This window comes from Pristis pectinata, chromosome 17, assembly GCF_009764475.1.
Source record: "Pristis pectinata isolate sPriPec2 chromosome 17, sPriPec2.1.pri, whole genome shotgun sequence".
Taxonomy (NCBI): domain Eukaryota; kingdom Metazoa; phylum Chordata; class Chondrichthyes; order Rhinopristiformes; family Pristidae; genus Pristis; species Pristis pectinata.
Genome location: NC_067421.1, coordinates 17,209,212 through 17,227,263, shown reverse-complemented (window position 1 = coordinate 17,227,263; position 18,052 = coordinate 17,209,212). Strand labels below are relative to the sequence as shown.

At 46.9% G+C, this 18,052-nt stretch overlaps 2 protein-coding genes across 3 annotated transcripts in view; one reads left to right on the top strand and one right to left on the bottom strand.

The window, feature by feature from the left end:
* The window catches only part of spring1 (SREBF pathway regulator in golgi 1), a 34,927-nt gene extending 30,006 nt beyond the window's left edge, over positions 1-4,921 (bottom strand). The window contains exon 1 of the mRNA XM_052032269.1: positions 4,710-4,921. Coding sequence (XP_051888229.1) covers positions 4,710-4,820 — 111 coding nt within the window. The 5' untranslated portion in view covers positions 4,821-4,921. The remainder of the gene's footprint in view (positions 1-4,709) is intronic.
* Positions 4,922-5,538: 617 nt separating this feature from the next.
* The window catches only part of rnft2 (ring finger protein, transmembrane 2), a 32,500-nt gene continuing 19,986 nt past the window's right edge, over positions 5,539-18,052 (top strand). The window contains exons 1-5 of one of the 2 annotated variants that reach the window (XM_052032271.1): positions 5,539-5,620; positions 6,086-6,106; positions 7,802-8,280; positions 11,568-11,644; positions 14,080-14,180. In XM_052032271.1, the coding sequence (XP_051888231.1) occupies positions 7,893-8,280; positions 11,568-11,644; positions 14,080-14,180 (566 nt within the window). In that variant the 5' untranslated portion in view covers positions 5,539-5,620; positions 6,086-6,106; positions 7,802-7,892. The remainder of the gene's footprint in view (positions 5,621-6,085; positions 6,107-7,801; positions 8,281-11,567; positions 11,645-14,079; positions 14,181-18,052) is intronic. The other variant, XM_052032270.1, reaches the window with a different exon arrangement.

Genomic DNA, 18,052 nt, shown 5'->3' with positions numbered 1-18,052 from the left:
CCTGCCTCAGGATGGACTGGGGAGGGGGTCGCGACGGTCTCACCTGCCTCAGGATGGACTGGGGAGGGGGTCGCGACGGTCTCACCTGCCTCAGGATGGACTGGGGAGGGGGTCGCGACGGTCTCACCTGCCTCAGGATGGACTGGGGAGGGGGTCGCGACGGTCTCACCTGCCTCAGGATGGACTGGGGAGGGGGTCGCGACGGTCTCACCTGCCTCAGGATGGACTGGGGAGGGGGTCGCGACGGTCTCACCTGCCTCAGGATGGACTGGGGAGGGGGTCGCGACGGTCTCACCTGCCTCAGGATGGACTGGGGAGGGGGTCGCGACGGTCTCACCTGCCTCAGGATGGACTGGGGAGGGGGTCGCGACGGTCTCACCTGCCTCAGGATGGACTGGGGAGGGGGTCGCGACGGTCTCACCTGCCTCAGGATGGACTGGGGAGGGGGTCGCGACGGTCTCACCTGCCTCAGGATGGACTGGGGAGGGGGTCGCGACGGTCTCACCTGCCTCAGGATGGACTGGGGAGGGGGTCGCGACGGTCTCACCTGCCTCAGGATGGACTGGGGAGGGGGTCGCGACGGTCTCACCTGCCTCAGGATGGACTGGGGAGGGGGTCGCGACGGTCTCACCTGCCTCAGGATGGACTGGGGAGGGGGTCGCGACGGTCTCACCTGCCTCAGGATGGACTGGGGAGGGGGTCGCGACGGTCTCACCTGCCTCAGGATGGACTGGGGAGGGGGGTCGCGACGGTCTCACCTGCCTCAGGATGGACTGGGGAGGGGGTCGCGACGGTCTCACCTGCCTCAGGATGGACTGGGGAGGGGGTCGCGACGGTCTCACCTGCCTCAGGATGGACTGGGGAGGGGGTCGCGACGGTCTCACCTGCCTCAGGATGGACTGGGGAGGGGGTCGCGACGGTCTCACCTGCCTCAGGATGGACTGGGGAGGGGGTCGCGACGGTCTCACCTGCCTCAGGATGGACTGGGGAGGGGGTCGCGACGGTCTCACCTGCCTCAGGATGGACTGGGGAGGGGGTCGCGACGGTCTCACCTGCCTCAGGATGGACTGGGGAGGGGGTCGCGACGGTCTCACCTGCCTCAGGATGGACTGGGGAGGGGGTCGCGACGGTCTCACCTGCCTCAGGATGGACTGGGGAGGGGGTCGCGACGGTCTCACCTGCCTCAGGATGGACTGGGGAGGGGGTCGCGACGGTCTCACCTGCCTCAGGATGGACTGGGGAGGGGGTCGCGACGGTCTCACCTGCCTCAGGATGGACTGGGGAGGGGGTCGCGACGGTCTCACCTGCCTCAGGATGGACTGGGGAGGGGGTCGCGACGGTCTCACCTGCCTCAGGATGGACTGGGGAGGGGGTCGCGACGGTCTCACCTGCCTCAGGATGGACTGGGGAGGGGGTCGCGACGGTCTCACCTGCCTCAGGATGGACTGGGGAGGGGGTCGCGACGGTCTCACCTGCCTCAGGATGGACTGGGGAGGGGGTCGCGACGGTCTCACCTGCCTCAGGATGGACTGGGGAGGGGGTCGCGACGGTCTCACCTGCCTCAGGATGGACTGGGGAGGGGGTCGCGACGGTCTCACCTGCCTCAGGATGGACTGGGGAGGGGGTCGCGACGGTCTCACCTGCCTCAGGATGGACTGGGGAGGGGGTCGCGACGGTCTCACCTGCCTCAGGATGGACTGGGGAGGGGGGTCGCGACGGTCTCACCTGCCTCAGGATGGACTGGGGAGGGGGGTCGCGACGGTCTCACCTGCCTCAGGATGGACTGGGGAGGGGGTCGCGACGGTCTCACCTGCCTCAGGATGGACTGGGGAGGGGGTCGCGACGGTCTCACCTGCCTCAGGATGGACTGGGGAGGGGGGTCGCGACGGTCTCACCTGCCTCAGGATGGACTGGGGAGGGGGTCGCGACGGTCTCACCTGCCTCAGGATGGACTGGGGAGGGGGTCGCGACGGTCTCACCTGCCTCAGGATGGACTGGGGAGGGGGTCGCGACGGTCTCACCTGCCTCAGGATGGACTGGGGAGGGGGTCGCGACGGTCTCACCTGCCTCAGGATGGACTGGGGAGGGGGTCGCGACGGTCTCACCTGCCTCAGGATGGACTGGGGAGGGGGTCGCGACGGTCTCACCTGCCTCAGGATGGACTGGGGAGGGGGTCGCGACGGTCTCACCTGCCTCAGGATGGACTGGGGAGGGGGTCGCGACGGTCTCACCTGCCTCAGGATGGACTGGGGAGGGGGTCGCGACGGTCTCACCTGCCTCAGGATGGACTGGGGAGGGGGTCGCGACGGTCTCACCTGCCTCAGGATGGACTGGGGAGGGGGTCGCGACGGTCTCACCTGCCTCAGGATGGACTGGGGAGGGGGTCGCGACGGTCTCACCTGCCTCAGGATGGACTGGGGAGGGGGTCGCGACGGTCTCACCTGCCTCAGGATGGACTGGGGAGGGGGTCGCGACGGTCTCACCTGCCTCAGGATGGACTGGGGAGGGGGTCGCGACGGTCTCACCTGCCTCAGGATGGACTGGGGAGGGGGTCGCGACGGTCTCACCTGCCTCAGGATGGACTGGGGAGGGGGTCGCGACGGTCTCACCTGCCTCAGGATGGACTGGGGAGGGGGTCGCGACGGTCTCACCTGCCTCAGGATGGACTGGGGAGGGGGTCGCGACGGTCTCACCTGCCTCAGGATGGACTGGGGAGGGGGTCGCGACGGTCTCACCTGCCTCAGGATGGACTGGGGAGGGGGTCGCGACGGTCTCACCTGCCTCAGGATGGACTGGGGAGGGGGTCGCGACGGTCTCACCTGCCTCAGGATGGACTGGGGAGGGGGTCGCGACGGTCTCACCTGCCTCAGGATGGACTGGGGAGGGGGTCGCGACGGTCTCACCTGCCTCAGGATGGACTGGGGAGGGGGTCGCGACGGTCTCACCTGCCTCAGGATGGACTGGGGAGGGGGTCGCGACGGTCTCACCTGCCTCAGGATGGACTGGGGAGGGGGTCGCGACGGTCTCACCTGCCTCAGGATGGACTGGGGAGGGGGTCGCGACGGTCTCACCTGCCTCAGGATGGACTGGGGAGGGGGTCGCGACGGTCTCACCTGCCTCAGGATGGACTGGGGAGGGGGTCGCGACGGTCTCACCTGCCTCAGGATGGACTGGGGAGGGGGTCGCGACGGTCTCACCTGCCTCAGGATGGACTGGGGAGGGGGTCGCGACGGTCTCACCTGCCTCAGGATGGACTGGGGAGGGGGTCGCGACGGTCTCACCTGCCTCAGGATGGACTGGGGAGGGGGTCGCGACGGTCTCACCTGCCTCAGGATGGACTGGGGAGGGGGTCGCGACGGTCTCACCTGCCTCAGGATGGACTGGGGAGGGGGTCGCGACGGTCTCACCTGCCTCAGGATGGACTGGGGAGGGGGTCGCGACGGTCTCACCTGCCTCAGGATGGACTGGGGAGGGGGTCGCGACGGTCTCACCTGCCTCAGGATGGACTGGGGAGGGGGTCGCGACGGTCTCACCTGCCTCAGGATGGACTGGGGAGGGGGTCGCGACGGTCTCACCTGCCTCAGGATGGACTGGGGAGGGGGTCGCGACGGTCTCACCTGCCTCAGGATGGACTGGGGAGGGGGTCGCGACGGTCTCACCTGCCTCAGGATGGACTGGGGAGGGGGTCGCGACGGTCTCACCTGCCTCAGGATGGACTGGGGAGGGGGTCGCGACGGTCTCACCTGCCTCAGGATGGACTGGGGAGGGGGTCGCGACGGTCTCACCTGCCTCAGGATGGACTGGGGAGGGGGTCGCGACGGTCTCACCTGCCTCAGGATGGACTGGGGAGGGGGTCGCGACGGTCTCACCTGCCTCAGGATGGACTGGGGAGGGGGTCGCGACGGTCTCACCTGCCTCAGGATGGACTGGGGAGGGGGTCGCGACGGTCTCACCTGCCTCAGGATGGACTGGGGAGGGGGTCGCGACGGTCTCACCTGCCTCAGGATGGACTGGGGAGGGGGTCGCGACGGTCTCACCTGCCTCAGGATGGACTGGGGAGGGGGTCGCGACGGTCTCACCTGCCTCAGGAAGGACTGGGGAGGGGGTCGCGACGGTCTCACCTGCCTCAGGAAGGACTGGGGAGGGGGTCGCGACGGTCTCACCTGCCTCAGGATGGACTGGGGAGGGGGTCGCGACGGTCTCACCTGCCTCAGGATGGACTGGGGAGGGGGTCCGGATGGTCTCACCTGCCTCAGGATGGACTGGGGAGGGGGTCCGGATGGTCTCACCTGCCTCAGGATGGACTGGGGAGGGGGTCCGGATGGTCTCACCTGCCTCAGGATGGACTGGGGAGGGGGTCCGGATGGTCTCACCTGCCTCAGGATGGACTGGGGAGGGGGTCGCGACGGTCTCACCTGCCTCAGGAAGGACTGGGGAGGGGGTCCGGATGGTCTCACCTGCCTCAGGAAGGACTGGGGAGGGGGTCCGGATGGTCTCACCTGCCTCAGGATGGACTGGGGAGGGGGTCGCGACGGTCTCACCTGCCTCAGGATGGACTGGGGAGGGGGTCCGGATGGTCTCACCTGCCTCAGGATGGACTGGGGAGGGGGTCGCGACGGTCTCACCTGCCTCAGGATGGACTGGGGAGGGGGTCGCGACGGTCTCACCTGCCTCAGGATGGACTGGGGAGGGGGTCCGGATGGTCTCACCTGCCTCAAGGTGCTGCGCAGGAAATAGATGAGCGAGAGGCCGAAGACCACGGCGAGCACCCAGCGTTTCCTCAGCACCTTGCGCCACACCATAGAAATGCAGTGCACCATCAGGCCGGCGGCTCTCCGAAATCCCCGACTGGTGCTACCGGCCCGAAGACATCAGCGCGGCGCGATCCTCCACCACCCCGACACCCTGCCCCCGACTCCGGGAAAACAACAGCCAACCCACCAGAGGAAGCTCCGCCCCCCAAATACTGAACTCTGATTGGGTTATCCTCTCCAGGCGGCCATCAATGCTGCATGTTCATTGGTGGATGCAGCTGCCAATTAAAGTCCCGAGTTGGGCTCCCTTCACGTTCGGTGATGTAATACGTTAGACAAGCGAAAGGTCAAAGAGCAAAAAACAAAGGGCTGTCAGTCACGGTGACTGCTGCTGCAGGGAATGAATGGGGGTGAGATTGCACCCAGCACTTGGGGTGTTTTAATGTTAACCTGTGTGGTGAACAGTGCAATTGAAACATAGCAACCCCTTGATATTGTACAATCCAAAGTGATCAGCACATAATATTAACTGGGCGTCACCGCTCATGCTGTGAAAATGTAATAATCCAAATATTACTGGCTGCAGATTAATGCTTTATTCCAACATCATATTAAACAGGCCTCAGACAGATGATAAAAGATTCAGTATGATGTTATTTGTGAAATGTAATTTCTGGAGTTGTTCAATTTACTGTTTGTCATATACGAAAATGAATGTTGATTTGACTTTTTCAAATTTTCTTTTAATATCTATGTCAGTAAGACAACTTTTCATTGCATTTAGATTTTTTTTTCCAATTTACGACGGACTGGAAGAAGATGCAAAGAAGGCATAGTAGTAATGCGGATAACGTCCCACCAGAGAGGTAAGACAAATGTCTGCAGTTATTTGATTAGAAAGAAGTGGATGGGGAGGGCCAAGGGTCAGCCTTGTCAATCACATCTTTGGAAATATTTAATAAATTCAAACATTTGTACATTGCAAATGTGAGTAGTTAATTGTAATTAATTTACAATGGGTAGAAAATAGATTTCTTCTGTAACCATCTGCTTATTAGATGTGATCATTAAATTAATTTTGGATTAATGTAGTTCACTCTTCCCTTAAGAAAAGATGTTTTAATCCTAGGTTAAGATCACAGATGATCAACAAGTATTATATTCTGACTTTTGAAATTATGTTCTCTCTTCAATTCAGAACCTGTTTTATTTCAAATTTCCTATATTTTATATTAACCTGCTCAAACAATGTGTGTCTTAGAAACAACTTCAGAGATTTAAGTTTTGTAACAGTGTGAATTTGTCTATTTCCTCCACCAATTATCCTATAGTTTCTGAGTACTACCATATTTGTACGTATGCATGATTTATTCGATCGTTCGTCTGTTGAATTCAAAGATGGCCATGGTATCACAGGCTGGTTTGAACTCTGTGAGCACGTGAATGGCTGATCAGGACAATTATTGCTTTGAACCGCCTTGTGCCACACTGAACAGGAGATTCTGCTTTGAGTTGCATGATTAACAATGGATACGCTGCTGTTGTGAGATTATCATTGCTTTCGCTTCTGTTCTGTCATGGTTCATAAACTACATTCACAATGGATGGGGCTTCGACAGGTGGAAAAGTCAAGAATAAGATTCTCCCAATATGCTGGGTCATATTGAAATACTTCAAGGATGACCTGAGGGAACCCTTGAAATGTTTCTTTTGCTCATAGTGGGAGGGTTTTTTTGTCCTTTATAGCCTGCTATGGGAGATCTCCTTTGTCAGTTGCCCATCTGATGTCCTCATCTCATCAGTGTGTAAACCTGCCTATGTTTTAGCATCAATATGCAGGACCTTCTCATGCCATCTTATACCTATCAGCTTCCTCTGACAGTCAATGTGAAACTGGCTCAGCCTTACAGCATGGTTGCCTAGAAATTGGATTTCACCCTTCTTTGTTGTGCTAAACGTGGGCTGTGTATAGCACTAACACCCACTTGGATCTCCCAAAAAAAAATTAGTGAAATTCAGCAAAAAAAAACATTAAAAGCAGCACTCTGGCATTTTGCACAGAGTCACACACTGAAAGGAGTTGTGTTGGGTTCCCACTGAACACTTCATGAAGAGCTTGCAACAACCTCTTCATTGTTGTGCACCAGGAAGCAAGCCATAGTTTAAGAACTCTCCCCAAGTCTCCATAAGGTAAGGTGGCAGGAAAGGCTGCATGGTGGTGATGGAAAATGTGGAAGAGGGGGGACATGGCACTGTCCTAGTTACCTGTGCATCCTTCAAACAATAGTCTATCCTGATCACTTCCTGTGCCATGAATAAGTTGTTATCTGGCTGATCAAGGGACCAGTGAACTGATTTGCACATGGAGGCTGCATTTAATAAAGGGAGCTCCAGTGAATCATGTTCTTTCTGCTAACCATTAGAAACTGTTGCAGATGCTGTACGCAAAGCATCAGTGGCAGGTAACAGATTATCATGAATCCCTGTGCAATGTGCTCCTTGTCTTGAGTCACTAATGAAGATTGAACACTTTGCCCAAAACCTCCCAATTAATGCCAGCAATGGAGGAAACATATGCAGTGGCAGTATGTGGTGTCATCAGGTAAATCTCTGGTAAATCTCAGGCGCGCTAAGTTGAATCACCATACGAGGGCTTAGACCATCTTCCCGATGGAAGCTAACTCAATCTACCCTGGGTTAATCTGTATTTGTGTGTAATTTTCTATTTTTAAAAAAAGTGAATGTGTCCAATTTCTAGGCTGGTTTCACATGCACACTTCAGGAACAGATAGCACAATGGCTTTGTAGGCCTTCATTTTTGTTTGTTGACTGATGCCTCTGCACTCCTACATAATTGCATGTAGACTGCCAAAGGCCACACTTATTTTGGTAATTCTGCTGTTGATTTATTTATCAATGTGAACTGCATGTGACAGTTCACCGACTGCAAAAGTAGATGAACTTTGGCAGATGATATATCCAATTATGTTAAAGTTAAGTTTTTAATTGCAACATTGTTTGTGAACTTGTTTTATTTTCTCTTTTAGATCAAGGAGTCAGACAGTTGGTTCAGAGAACAGTGTGGACGAAAATGGTGTTTTTGAAGGGCTCAAACCTGAAAGCCCATCCCCTCAGCAGATGTTTTCTGGTCTGACAGGTCTACAGTCAGGCCCAATAAATGCTGCTTCATTCCAGTCTGGTCTAGTTTTGGGGTCTTCACTCAGTGCTTCAGTTGGAACTGGAGATGTGTTTATTCAGATGACCCCACAGGAAGAAGGAGCCATTCGTACAGAGAACATGCAGTACCATCACCGCCATCGGCATCATCATTATCACCACAGCCACCATCGTTCATCCTTGTTGCATGTTTCTGGTGATCGCCATGGAAATATGGAAGATGGCAGCGATGACCCTGGAACTCCAGCCCCGGCACTTTCAGAGCTCAAGGCTGCCATTGCCTGGCTTCAGAAGGGGCTTCCTTTTATCTTGATATTACTGGCAAAAGTTTGCTTTCAACATAAACTTGGTATGGGCATTTGGATGCTTTTCAAACTTAATTCTCTTAATAACAGATTGCCAAGCTCTAAATTCTGTGCTGATTGTTACTGATTATTTATTACACTGTGGAAACATTTGCAGTTAGCCTTTGGTTGCCCACAGTGAATACTTAGGAACTTCAATGTTTACGTCAAGCAATTGGGTCCATGGGACATCTGTTATGCTTATATTTACATCCTGTTATGCTCGCTAATAGACCAATAGCAGAAAGTGATTTTGCCTAAGCTCTTCAAAGTGCATCTAACCTTTTTTTCTAACAGTATGACTTTTATGTAAGTGTTTTTCTTCTGTAGCAGGACTACATATGTATATCATCATGGCTAGATTCTTTTGGTGCCCTTTTGTGCTGGCATCAAGAGTAAATTGTATTCCATACATCCTTTTAAATTTGACGGACGAGTATTTTAAGACATCTGTCCATTATCTCCAGACACTTACTTTTGATCATGACTTGACATGAAGTTTTATTTCAATGGAGATGCATATCTCATTGAATAATTTTTTTGATACTAAATATTGTGAAGGAAGATATCTAGATAGAGTCATACAGCACAAAAACAGGCCTATCAGTCCATTGAGTTCATGCTAATCATCAAGTACCCATTTACACTAATATTAATCCAATTTTATACCCCCATATTCTCATCAACTCCACCTCAGATTCTACCGCTTTACCTGCACTAGGGGCAATCAACCTACCAACCCCTACATCTTTGGGATATGGGAGGAAACCAGAGCATCAAGAGGAAACACACACAGTCACAGGGAGCACATACAAACTCTACACAGGCTGCACCGGAGGTTAGGATTGAACCCAGGTCATTGGGGCTGTGAGGCAGCACTTCTGCCAAATATGTGTGTACCAGTTTTCCAGTTGTTAGTGGATTTCTCCATAGTGGATCCGGCCCTCTGACCTGGCAATGGTGCACTAAGCTGGTCTGGACGGAGGATAGACCAAGCTGACACCATGTCCTTAGAGCGCTGCAAAGTGGAGCGGATAGTGAGTAGGTGGGCCACAGTCATTTTGTCCTGACATGAGTAGCTTAAAGGCACGGAAACAGTCCCTTTGGACCACCATATCCATGCTAACCATTGCACTTACCTGTCTCGTCCCATTTACCTGCACTTGGTCCGTAGCCTTCCTTACCTTCTTGATTCAAGTGCTTGTCTAGATGCTTCTTAAATGTTGTGAGAGTACCTGCCTTCACCATCTCCTCAGGCAGAATGTTCCAGATTCCAACCACTCTCTGTGTGGAAAAAAAATTCCTCAGATCCTCTCTAAACATCCCACCTTTCAGTTTATATCTATGCCCTCTTGTTTTAGACAAAAGATTCTTACCAAAGGCAAAAGATTCTTACCATCTACCCTATCCATCCCCCTTTTGATACCTCACTGCTGCCAAAGGCCGATAAACTTTTCTTAAATGTCTGATAATCAGAAATATTTAAAAACAACTCAACTAGATTTATATGTAAATAAATGTAATAAAAACACTTTAAAGTCTTAGAAGTTAACTAAGATTTCGATACGACATTAAGATTAACATAAAATTCAAGCAAGGTCAAATGGCTGGGATAAAGCTAAGGGGCCAGATGCAAAGTGCATTCAGTCCTTTGATTGTCACTGGACACACCTCTAACTTCTGCATTTCAGTGCGCAGTTGTGAAAATGAAAAATGAGAATCAAATTGACCATTGTAGAGGAAATAGCTGGCGGTTGCAGGTGAACACAATATGTCACAATATTACTGCTTAAAATAAAACACAGGCATTTTGTATTCCACTCACCCATTTGTAACATTTGGATCAGTTCTGCCTGTAACCTGAAGCATTATAGTAGGTGGCATGCTTATAATTACTGGCATTACATAGACTCTCATAGAGTGACAGTCATACAGCATTGAAATAGGCTCTTCAGCCCATTTTATCCATGCTAACTGTCAAGTACCTCTGCATATCAATCCCTTTAACCAGCTCATGGTCCATAGCTTTCTTTGCCTTGGCAATTCAAGTGCCTGTCGAGATATTTCTTCAATGTTGTGAGAGTACCTGCCTCTAGATTCCAACCACCTTCTGGATAATAAAGTTCTTTCTTAGATCCCCCTAGAAACCTCTTGCTTTTCCCCTAAATCTGTGCCTTCTAGTTTTAGATGGGACAGGTTTCCTACTACCTGCTCTATCTATTATTATAATTGTGGGTACCTCTGTCAGATAACCCCTCAGCTTCCTCTGCTCTAAGGAAAACAAACTCAATTTATTCAATTGCTCATGACTGAAAACTTCCATCTCAGGCAGCACTCTAGTGAATCTCCTGTACCCTCTCAAATGCAATCACCAAATAGTGTGATGACCAGAAAAGTAGTCTTACCAATTTTTTTTTCTAAATTTCACACAATATCTGGTCCCTTGCTGCCTCCATTCTGCAATTTAACAAAATAGAAACAAGGAATAACCAACTTCTTTGCAAAATCTCTTTTCTTTCCCCTCTATTTGGACTGACGTTATCTGAGTTTACCTTTTCAACATCCAGTGAAGTTAGGCCTTTTTAGATAGCACATAAAATATTAGATTGGCTGGTTGTAATGAAAGCTTATTGATTTGAGGGGTTAATTCTATTTCTTGTACTGTAGTTATTGTCTGACCTGCTGAATATTTCCAACATTTCTATTCTCTATTATCAGGACTGCTTTGTTTGTGATGTTTGTAATGAAACTATCTTTCAAACTGGCTTTATTCACATATAATCAGAAAGCTGCACGGATATGCAAAAACATGTCGTTTGAAACTGAGAGAGCTCTCATTATTTGTCATGCTATGTATTATTCAGGTCATAGCATTAATCGATTGAGCAACTGTCACTTCAGCAACTGGTTCTGGCAGTTCAATATCACCATCACATTGCAGCTATGTTTGGGAATGTTCCCAGAGATACCAATTATAAGTAATCTACAACTGTCCTTCGAATGTGATGATCATTATCCCGATTAGGAGGCTTGTGCATTTTGCCTTTGAAAAGATACTGCCAAGTAACACACCTGGGGCTAAGCAATGCTCAGAATATCCTGAATTCAGTGGATAAGTAACTGATTCTAATTTGTGTGATACTTGGGATGTTGACAATGGAACTGGGCTTTACTTGTTAACTCAGTTATTTATGAAGGGTATCACGTTGGAAGATTGGGAGGGACAATACCCTGAAACACGTTTAAATCTTGAAACTACATACAACTGTTTTTTTTTTTGCATTCAATACAGGTATTGCTGTTTGTATTGGAATGGCTAGTACTTTTGCTTATGCAAATTTAACAGTTAAACACCAAGTTTCTTTAAGAGTAAGTATTTCATACTTAATAGCATCTTCTTTCCTTTGCCCCCCCACTTCAGTAAGATAGATTTTTAAAAAATGCCCCCAAAAGCATGTTCTAATTCCTTTTAGTTTTCACTCTTTGCCTTTTGTGCCCTGTTGTTCTGCATTTGAAGAATAAAATAGCATAAGTTGCCTTACATTCATTCTTTATACACTTTTGTATCAAGTGAAAGTGAGGAAATAATTATAAAGATATATATCTGTCATGCTGCTCTAAACCTTAAGGTTCCTCGGATAAATTGCTTAATTAAGTTCCTTAATTCTTATGTAAATATGGTGGGATGTACTGTGAACCAGAATAAGTTGGAAGTGAATACACTTGAGATATACTGTGAACCAATATAAGCTGGAAATGAATACGCTTGCCACTTTTTACCATGTACATTTGAAAAACTGCATTGGATTCAACTTTTATTCCTTTTTATGATTTATTACCAGATTGCCATTGTATTTATTATTTGACTGCAGCTAAATTTTGACACTTTATTTTGCCTGGGGTAAGGTTGTGTTAAGGCTGGCTTCCTTTCAGTAGCTTACCCAAATTGCAATCCTTATCTGAGCCAATGCAGTAAGTCTTGACAAGCTGTTCATCTTTCGGAAAGTGCAACAACTGAGTCCACTCTGTCCTCAATCAACATCCACACAAGCAGTTTCCAGCAGGACCACTGGATAGTTATCAAGAGTGGGAACCTTGCCTATTTCTCCTCTCATTTGTAGCTCCCTATAGCCACACTGCATGAGATCAACTAATTTGGCACAGATTGGGTCTGTATCTAATCACACAGGTTATTACAGTTCACATTCTGTTCAGAGATCCTACTTCTAACATTTTGCAGAGGAAGAAACTTGATCATTGGACAGTGTTACTTTCTATTAATTCTTTATTGATTTATTAATTCAGAACCTTGTGGTAATTTTAAACTAATGATGAATCCTTTAACAATTGACATTATCACAGACCAACTTCAAAAAGATCATAGAAACTGAGGTTTCCTTGGTGCTATTCTGATTTTAAAAAGGAGTAAAAGACAGTAACGTTGCTTTATATTGATTTATAAAAATAGAGATTACAGCGCACTTTGCAGTGAAGCAATCTTGCCTTCCCTGTTGACATCACTTTTATAAATCATTTCAGGATTTTTTTCTCACATTTGGAGCCCTGAGTGACCTCACTGTATTTTAATTATTCTTAAGTAATTTTATATATATAAAATGGAATGTCATTCAATGCTTTTGCCATGTTGCGCTAATCATGTATTGCACTTTCCAATTAATCTAAAGAACTGACTAATGATGTTAAAAGGGTTGCATGACAGTTGACTGCTACTCTACTTCTGAGTCTACTTCTGCCTATAAAAATTGAATCTAGTTTTCTTTTAGTATCCAATAACTTGGATTTTATTTTCACACACTCAATCCACTCATACCCAGAGATGTATCCTTGGCCTAACCCCTGTAACTCCCTGCCCTTTTGTGATCTGATTTGCGCACGTACATTGACAATATCCAGCTCCAACTCTCCACCTCCCTCTCTTCACTTTTCAAGTGCTTCTGTATTGTTGGGCATCTAGGCTTGGATGATTTGGTAGTTCCTGCAGCTAAGTGTTGGGCAGAAACTCCACCTGCTTGTTACAGATTCCATCCTCTCCTTACCCACTGTATGAGGTTGCATAAGACTGTCAGCAGTGTCAATATTCACCGTTCCTAATTTTTGGCTTCATCTCTTCAAGCAAAGAACATCATTGTCCACAGAGGTGTTGCCTCCAACTTAGCTTATTTACTACTGAAACCCTTAATCATACTTTTAGCAACACAATATTCCACAGTACAATGCACAATCATCTGGCCTTCTTTCCTTCACATGTCAACTTTATCAAATCTGAACCTACTGCACGTCAAATCCTGTCCTGCTGTTCTTGTTAACCTACATTTGCTTTCAATTCCTCAAATTAAAAAAATCTCAACTCATATTTAAGTCCCTTTGTCATATTTTTCCTCCTATTTTGACATTTCCTCCGATCTTAATTTCCCTCCGCACTTTCACCTCATCATTCCTCCAACCTGTATCTCTCCTGTGCTTAACTTCAGCCACCGAAGTCCCATGTCTTACATTTCCTTTGTAAACCTGTTTCTCTCTACCCACTATTTCACCTTTAAGACCACCTTACATTTCAGTTAATATTTTCTTTAGCCCAGCATTCAATTTTTGACGATGGTTCTTTTAAAAATGCTATTTAAATGCAGATTCAGCTTTACATTGTGCAAAATGTGATATATAAACATTGTTTGGAAGCCTGCTAAAGGTAAAAAAGAATCCTTGGAGTGAAAAAAAAACAGCCTCAAGAGCTCTTTTAATAAAAAAATCATTGTTTTTAATGTGACTGTTATTTTTTTTAACAGGAGAAAAGATCAGTACTTGCAACCCTGTGGATACTGGTGTTCCTCACAGGGAACACATTGTTTTTGTATTATACTTTCAGTGCCCAAGAGCTCTATAAGAGGTAAGATGTTTAAGTAAAGTGTTACGCTTTCTGTAAAATGCTGTTTATAAAAATGTATTATTTTGAAGCTTATTGGAATCCTATTTGTGCTTGAGAGGTTTTGCTTTTAAGAAATCATTTTGAAGGTTTGAATTGCATTTGTAGGTCTAGCATTTATTGTCCATTCTTAGATACCCTGAAAGGGCGATAGTAAGCCTTGCTTATTATTCACTTATTGTAATTGACAGAGTTGAATAGTGTTCAAGGCCACCTCCAAGGGCAGCCATATTGGTGAAGGACTAGAATCATGTAAACATTGGAAAATATAAGAGTGACGGGTAAATTTTCCTAAAGTAACTAAGCTACTGAGCTTAATACTCTCCAAAGCATTACTGCTTTGTTTGCATTTTGAATTCTGCATCACTGCAAACAGGGACAGGAGTATTGATCCACATTCAATTATTGTTTATCCATTTATCAAAAGTAAATTCATAATTCATAGATAGAATAGATAAAAAAGGAGGAGGTACTAACAGGTAGAACAGTGATGGTAACAGAAAAGTCATCCCACTGAGATGCAATGCATTGTCAATATTACTGAAGAAGTAAATGTGGAAATTGCAGACAGTGAGGTTGCAGTTTTTCCAGACCTCCTCGTACACCAGGAGGACCAGAGGATTTTAAATGTACATTACTATTTAAAAACAAGGAGCTGCATAAACTGGGCAACTCCCAGCCAGTCAAGCATAACGTCAGTGGTGGGAAATTTTTAATATGTAATCCAGGATAAATTGGTACTTGGTAAAGCATAGGGTTAACTTATGAAACCAGTACAGATCTGTTAAAGCAAATTGTGCATGACAAACTTGATAAAGCCCTTTGAGGTAAAGGAGAAACAATGAAGGTAGTGGCCAATGTGTAAATGGACAACTCAAATGTGTTGAATAGATTTGTAGCAACACAGAAGCCTGTTGTGTTACAGGGGCAGTGTCTGAGGTATGAAATGGACTGAGAGACAGAAAGCAGAACAGTGGTGAATGGCTGTTTTTGTAGTGGAGAGACCTACATACTGATGTTGCCAGTATTTAGGTGGGGCCACTGCTGTATTTCCTGTTATTTAATGACTTAGACAATAATTGCACAGTATACAGCACATAATTTTTAACATTTGCAGATGTAACAAAACTCAGATGACCACAGCAAACAGTGAGAAAAATGAATCAGAAGACATAGGAACTTCCAACATTGAAAAGTGGAAAATGTTTCAAACTGATGGGGAAAAATGAGGCGAGGCAAATATAAACTAAATTGTACAGTATGAAGGACAGGACAAAGCTGCTCAAGATTTCAGAATGCAGCTGGGGTTGCATGCGAATCTTTGAAGGTGGCAAGACCAGTTGAGGAGGCTGCTTAAGAGTAACCTTGACAAGTATACTTACAGATGGAGGTCTAGAGTGCAAAAGCAAGAAATTTATCGTGAATCTTTGTGCTATATAAGTTAAATCATAGCTGTAGTTTTGTATCACTTTAACAAGGATGTTATTACCTTTGTGTTGGTGTCAGATTTTTAAAAATGGTATCCGAGATGAAAAGTTTCAATCAGGTGGTGAAACTAGAGGTAGAGGAATGGTTCTCCTTAAGCAAGACAAGGTTAACACAGGATTTGATAAGAGGTGTTTAAAATCATAATAATGTAAATAAGGAGATACTGTTTCCAGTGACAGAGAACTGACAAAACAACCAAGTGAAGTGAAAAAAACATGAAAACACATCAGGAGTGACTATAATCTGGAATGGATCCCACAGTGCAGAAAAAGAAAAGTTTCAAAAAGAAATTAAGTAAATACTTGGAATGGAAATGTTTGAGGGCAATAGAGAAAGGAAGAGGAGTGCAAGTCAGCAACTACAGGCCAGTTAGTTTAACCTCGATGGTGGGGAATACTTTTGGAAGCATTGATCCAGGACAGGATTAATAGTCATCTAGGGGAAAATGGATAAAATATGACAAGCTAGCTCAGATTTTTGAATGGCAGATTGTACTTAACCAATTTGATTGAATGTTTTAATGAGTTAACAGAGTTAATGAGGGTAGTGCGTTCAATGTGGAGTGTGTGAACCTCCAGAAGTCTTCTGATAAAATGTATTATAACAGGCTTATCAGCAAAGTTGAAGCACATGGCATAAAGGGGACATCGATAATATGGGTAAGAGATTGGCTAAGTAATAGATAACAAAGGGTCATGGTGATTAGTTATTTTTCAGACTAGAGAAAGGTGAATAGTGACATTTCCAGGGAATTGGTGTTGAGGCGATTGCTTTTTTTGATCTATATTAATGACTTAAACCTGGGGATGCAATCCACAATTTCTAAATTTGTAGACGACACAAAACTTGACAGTATTGTCAACTGCAAAGAGGATGATGATAGATTGCAGCAGGCTAATGGAATGGGCAGACACATGCAGATGAAGTTTAATGTGGAGAGATTTGAGGTGATGCATTTTGGTTGGAAGAATGAAGAGAGACAATATAGAATAAAGAATGCTTTTGTAAAAGGGGTGCAGGAGCAGGGGGACCAAGAGGGATGTGTGCACAATCATTGAAAATGGCAGGGCAGGTTGAGAGAGGGTTTAATGAGATTACGTGAATGTGGGCTTTTTCAGTAGAAACGTTGAGTGTAAGAGCAGGTAAGTATGCTTTATGAAACGCTGGTTCGGCCTCAACTGAAGTGTTGTGTTCGGTTCCATTTACCACATTATAGAAAGTATGTGAGGGTGTTAGAGAGATGGTCCAGGAAAGGTTTATGACAGTGGTTCCTGGGATAAGGGACCATGGATATTATAAGGATATTGGGTTGAATGGCCTAATTCTCCTCCTCTATCTTAGATTAGAGAGGTTGGGACTATTTTCTTGTGAGACGAGAAGGCTGAGGGGAGATTTGATAGAAGTCTGTTAAATAATGAGTGGTATGAACAGAGAGGATAGTGGGAAGTTCTTTCCTTTGATGGACCAGTTGAGGACTAGAGTACACAGATATAAAATAGAGGGATAGAGAATTAAGAATGACATGAGGAAAAACTTGCTTACGCAGTGTGTGGTTGTAACCTGAATGCACTATCTGCCAATCTAGTGGAAACAGGTTCCATTGTGGCCTTCCAGAGGGTAGTGGATAAATGGATCGTGAGGAAAAATTTGCAAGGTTACAGAGAAAGGGTAAGAGGGGGAACTTAGTGAGTTTAGAGGGATACAGGCCAACGTGAGCAAAAGGAGTTCGCTGAGGTAGGCACCTTGGTCGGCATGGACGAGTTGGGCAGAAGGGCCTGTTTCCGTGCGGTATTACTCCATGACTATGAGTTGCTCTGGCAGAGAGGTAGTGCAGACAAGTGGCTTCCTCCTGTGCTGTAACCATTATATGATTCTGTGAAATTGGATAGTTGTTTCAGAGCTGATTCTGCCATAAGTAACTAAATTGCTGCCTTTGTTCTATAATTGCAGGCAAAAAATACTGAGCAGCTTTATGTCAGTTTCCTATGTTTTATTGTCTTCTCCATGGTTAGTAGGACCCATCTTTTATTCCAGAAGTGGGCGGGGGAGAAACCCTCATGATTGTTTTACACCAGTAGGAACCTTATTTGCACAATGTTATTGTAACCAAGTATGAAGCAAAACCAGTTGTTGTATGAGTGCAAACCAAAAGCCTTAAGTGAAGTGTAAATAAGTAATTTTAACTGAGATGAGACCAGTGCAAATGAAATCTATCAACATTTGGAATTTATAGTTAGAGGATAGCTGATATGAGAACTGGTATTATTTAGAGAGCCTATTCTTTAATGTTTACAGATTTGTTGGAATTTTCTCAGCATGACTTATTTCCTACTGTGTATATTTGCCTT